Genomic DNA, 3,930 nt, shown 5'->3' on the forward strand with positions numbered 1-3,930 from the left:
CTTCCTCAGCCTCCTGAGTAGCTGGGACTACAGGCGCCCGCCACCACGCCTGGCTAATTTTTTGTATTTTTAGTAGAGATGGGGTTTCACCATGTTAACCAGGATGGTCTCAATCTCCTGACCTTGTGATCCACCCACCTTGGCCTCCCAAAGTTCTGGGATTACAGGCTTGAGCCACCGCACCTGGCCACATTTTTCTATTTAGCATAATACAGGTATGCAATCCCTTATCAAAATCCTATCAGGCTAGATGTATTTTGGAATACAGAATTTCTCTGGTTTTCAAAAGGTAATACAAGCTAGGCATGGTGGCTCACCTATAATCCCAGCACTTTGGGAGGCTGAGCCAGGAAAATTGCTTGACCCCAGGAGTTCAAGACCAGCCTGGGCATCATAGCAAGACCTCATCACTACAAAAAGTTAAACTATTGGCTGGGCATTGTGGCTCGCACCTGTAATCCCACCTTCTCAGGAGGCTGAGGCAAGAGGATCACTTGAGCCCAGGACCTCGAGGCTGCAGTGAGTTATGATCATACCACTGTGCCCCAGCCTGGGTGACAGAACAAGACCCTGTCTCAATTAAAAAAAAAAAAAAAAAAGTAATACATACCTAGATGGTACTTATCCTTGGTAGGGCCAAGGAAGACTGTTTCAGTCAAACACAGCAATCTTTCTACAGCAAACACATGAATATTTCTGCTAACTGGGATGAATAAAGACCATAATAGACTCACTTCACTTAAGGGGATACTGTGCCACCACATGCGCTGATAAAACCTTTCAGTTTTCAGAGCCCTATAATAAAAAAATATTCCAGAAATGTGTAGAAAGACTTGTAGACTGTGTCACATCATGTAGATATTCCATTAACTGAACCGTGTTAGGTTCAGTTGTTTTTAGTATTTCAGAGTCAATACAAAGTTTTCATGTCTACATTTTCAAAAGGTCCCTGAAAAGTCTCAGGGCCCTAAAGGAATAAATGGGCCAGGAGGCAGGCCTAGAACCCAGACAGGTGGTGGTGGTCCAGCTTCAGAGCCTTTCTGCCTCAGGAGGGGGATGAGCAATGGGGTGGGTGGAGATGCTGAAACATACTGCTGCCGCCCAGTGATTTCCTTCCCGGTCCTGTTTCTTCCAGATGCAGAGACAGAGTTCATGTCAAAGCTTCTACTGAAAAATCCAGTAGTTCTGAGCAGTAAGTGATCAGATACAGCATATATTTAAAAGCAGCCAGCAGGTGCAGGTCTGCACTATGGAATCCATTGTCCCTGTTTACAGAACAGGAGGAGAATGAGAGGGTCCTGAGGGTGGTGAACATCTCCAAGGAAGATCAAGATGGGCTAGGGTGACCCCCTCCATAAATGCTTTCTCTGTTCCCCTCTGGCTGCCCCAAGAGCCTGCTCCTTTGGAGAAGAAGGTGCTCTCTGGTGTCTGCAGGTGTCTGCAGATGCCTTCCCCTTCTAGGGGAAGTGTTCCTGGTCCTGCTGTGGCCCACCCTGTGCCTCAGACACACCGCACAACCCTGGGGAGGGTCTGAAGCAGGGAGATGCCAGCAAGTGCTGGCCACGGAGGGGAAACATGTCTTCCGAGGCTTATGCCTTCTCATCCTGCACAGTGCTTTCGAGGAGAAAGATTGGCCCTCAAACGACCCTTTCTCTTGCTGCAGGCTTTCACCTTGCTACTGACTGCTGCATCTCCTACATCTCACAAAGCATCCCGTGTTCACTCATGGAAAGTTATTTTGAAACGAGCAGCGAGTGCTCCAAGCCGGGTGTCATGTAAGTGCCAAGCTCATCAACCATGTGTTGGGGAAGAAGCAGCCCACAGCGTCTTGCAGGGAGGACCCGATGGATGGGCGTCCATTGGGTTCCACCCTCTGGATCCTGCCAGGTACGGGGCAGCTGTGTCCTTACTAGGATCCTGCAGGGCATCAGGGATGAGACACTCCCAATGGAGAGGGGATAGGGAAGGAAGAAGAAAGCAGGCACAAGGCTGCCCAAGGACACTTCCTTGAGTCATTAAGGAGTCCCACAGGCTGAGAGGGTCTCAAGAGGACACTGTCCCTGAGCTGCCATCAGCAGAGAAAGGAAAAAACAAGCTGTGTTGACTGGGAAATCTGAGGAGCAGGGAGGATGGGGCCCCCTGTCTCCCTCTGCTTGGGAGAAAGTTTGTAATCTTTCTCTCCCTTATTCCCCAGCTTCCTCACCAAGAAGGGGCGACAAGTCTGTGCCAAACCCAGTGGTCCGGGAGTTCAGAATTGCATGAAAAAGCTGAAGTCCTAACCAATATAATAATAAAGAGACAAAAGAGGCCAGCCAACCACCTCCAACACCTCCTGTGAGTTTCTTGGCCTGAATTACTTTAAATATATATATATTGTTGTGTCTGGTAATGGAAGTCATGCATCTAATAAAGAGTATTCAATTTTTAACTTTGCTTGAGTTTTAAGAGGAAATAAACTAATATAAAACTGAAGAAACTGCTAAGCCCCAACAGGATTAAATACAAATTCACTTTATATCTCATCTTCTCCTTTCTACTGAAATAACTAATCTTCAAAGGCTTGGTTACAATTTCAAGAAAGCTTCTTTTACTCCATCATTTGCCCAGTTCACACCATTTTCTAGTGTACTTAACATTTGATCCATTATAATCCCATAACAATTCTTATTTTTTCCCACGATTTCCTTTTGATATTTTTCTATTAACCAAAAGAGAAATACTTTTTGTTTCCTTATCATTCCATATTTGCACTTGCATATTTACACCATCTGTTTCATGGTAACTACTTCATTCTTTGAGACAGTCTCCAAGGACCTTCTAACTTCCTATTCCAACTTGCAGAAATGCTTTCTAGACCTGCCAAAATAATAATAATAATAATAATAATAATGTCATACTGGGATTTCTTCTTATTACACACCTGAGTTCTTTCCACCATGACAGGCAGCCCACAACTTCCTCTTCCTCTTCCTTCCTTCCTAAAATGGTTTATTTTTCATTTTGCTAGAATATTCTTGAACTGCCTTCTGCTTTAAAAGATGACAAAGGCAAACACTCTCCTTTGCTCCATAGGTGCCAGGGCAGGCATCCCCAACTCAGGCTTGGCCAATCTATGCTCCCTTCCAGAGATCTGAGCCTGGAACAAGTGTTGCAGAGAAGCAGAAAAAGAGAGGACTCCATCCAGGTGACACTGGTGGTGGCAACAGCTTCCAGATTCTGGAAGCAGCAGTGCCAGCACACATACCCCATGATCAGTGCTGGAGGTCAGCAATGCTAACCACAATGCCCAGCAGCAGTGACAGCATTCACACCAGTTGACTCTTGTGGCATGAGTTTGGATGTGGCATTGGAGCTGGTCTCTCTAGGATTCGACCTCTGCCTCCCAAGTTCAAGCAATTCTCCTGCCTCAGCCTCCCTAGTAGCTGGGATTACAGGTGTCCGCCACCACACCTGGCTAATTTCTGTATTTTTAGTAGAGACAGGGTTTCGCCATGTTGGCCAGGCTGGTCTTGAACTCCTAACCTCAGATGATCTACCCACCTTGGCCTCCCAAAGTATTGGGATTACAGGCATGAACCACTGCACTCAGCCTCTACCTAGTTTCCAAGTCTTCCTGACACTACCCAAAATCTTTTCAGTAAAGTCCTTTTTGCTTAATCAACCAGTCAGTTTCTATTGCTTTCCAACAAAAAACTCCAACTGATATGAACAATAAACTTTCTGGGACTTTGAAGGTCTAAAAACTTTGTTCTTAAAGTTTGAAAATGGTTCAACTGAATATGAAAGTTCATGTTGAAAATAATTTTCTCTCAGAACAATGTAGACATTCTTCAATTGTCTTCTAGCATCTCAGACAGGGCCAAAATTCCAAAGCCAGTTGATCTCTTATTCCTTAGTAAGAAAAAAAAATTTTAGACCCTCTGGGAATTT

The 3,930-nt window shown here is 45.2% G+C and overlaps 1 protein-coding gene across 1 annotated transcript in view; it reads left to right on the forward strand.

The window, feature by feature from the left end:
- CCL15 (chemokine (C-C motif) ligand 15) overlaps positions 1-2,428 on the forward strand; it is a 4,572-nt gene extending 2,144 nt beyond the window's left edge. Inside the window, exons 2-4 of the mRNA XM_011999396.1 lie at positions 1,136-1,192; positions 1,664-1,775; positions 2,195-2,428. Coding sequence (XP_011854786.1) covers positions 1,136-1,192; positions 1,664-1,775; positions 2,195-2,279 — 254 coding nt within the window. The 3' untranslated portion in view covers positions 2,280-2,428. The remainder of the gene's footprint in view (positions 1-1,135; positions 1,193-1,663; positions 1,776-2,194) is intronic.
- The last annotated feature ends 1,502 nt before the right edge of the window (positions 2,429-3,930 follow it).

The sequence above is a fragment of the Mandrillus leucophaeus genome, unplaced genomic scaffold, assembly GCF_000951045.1.
Source record: "Mandrillus leucophaeus isolate KB7577 unplaced genomic scaffold, Mleu.le_1.0 Scaffold590, whole genome shotgun sequence".
NCBI classification, from domain to species: Eukaryota; Metazoa; Chordata; class Mammalia; order Primates; family Cercopithecidae; genus Mandrillus; species Mandrillus leucophaeus.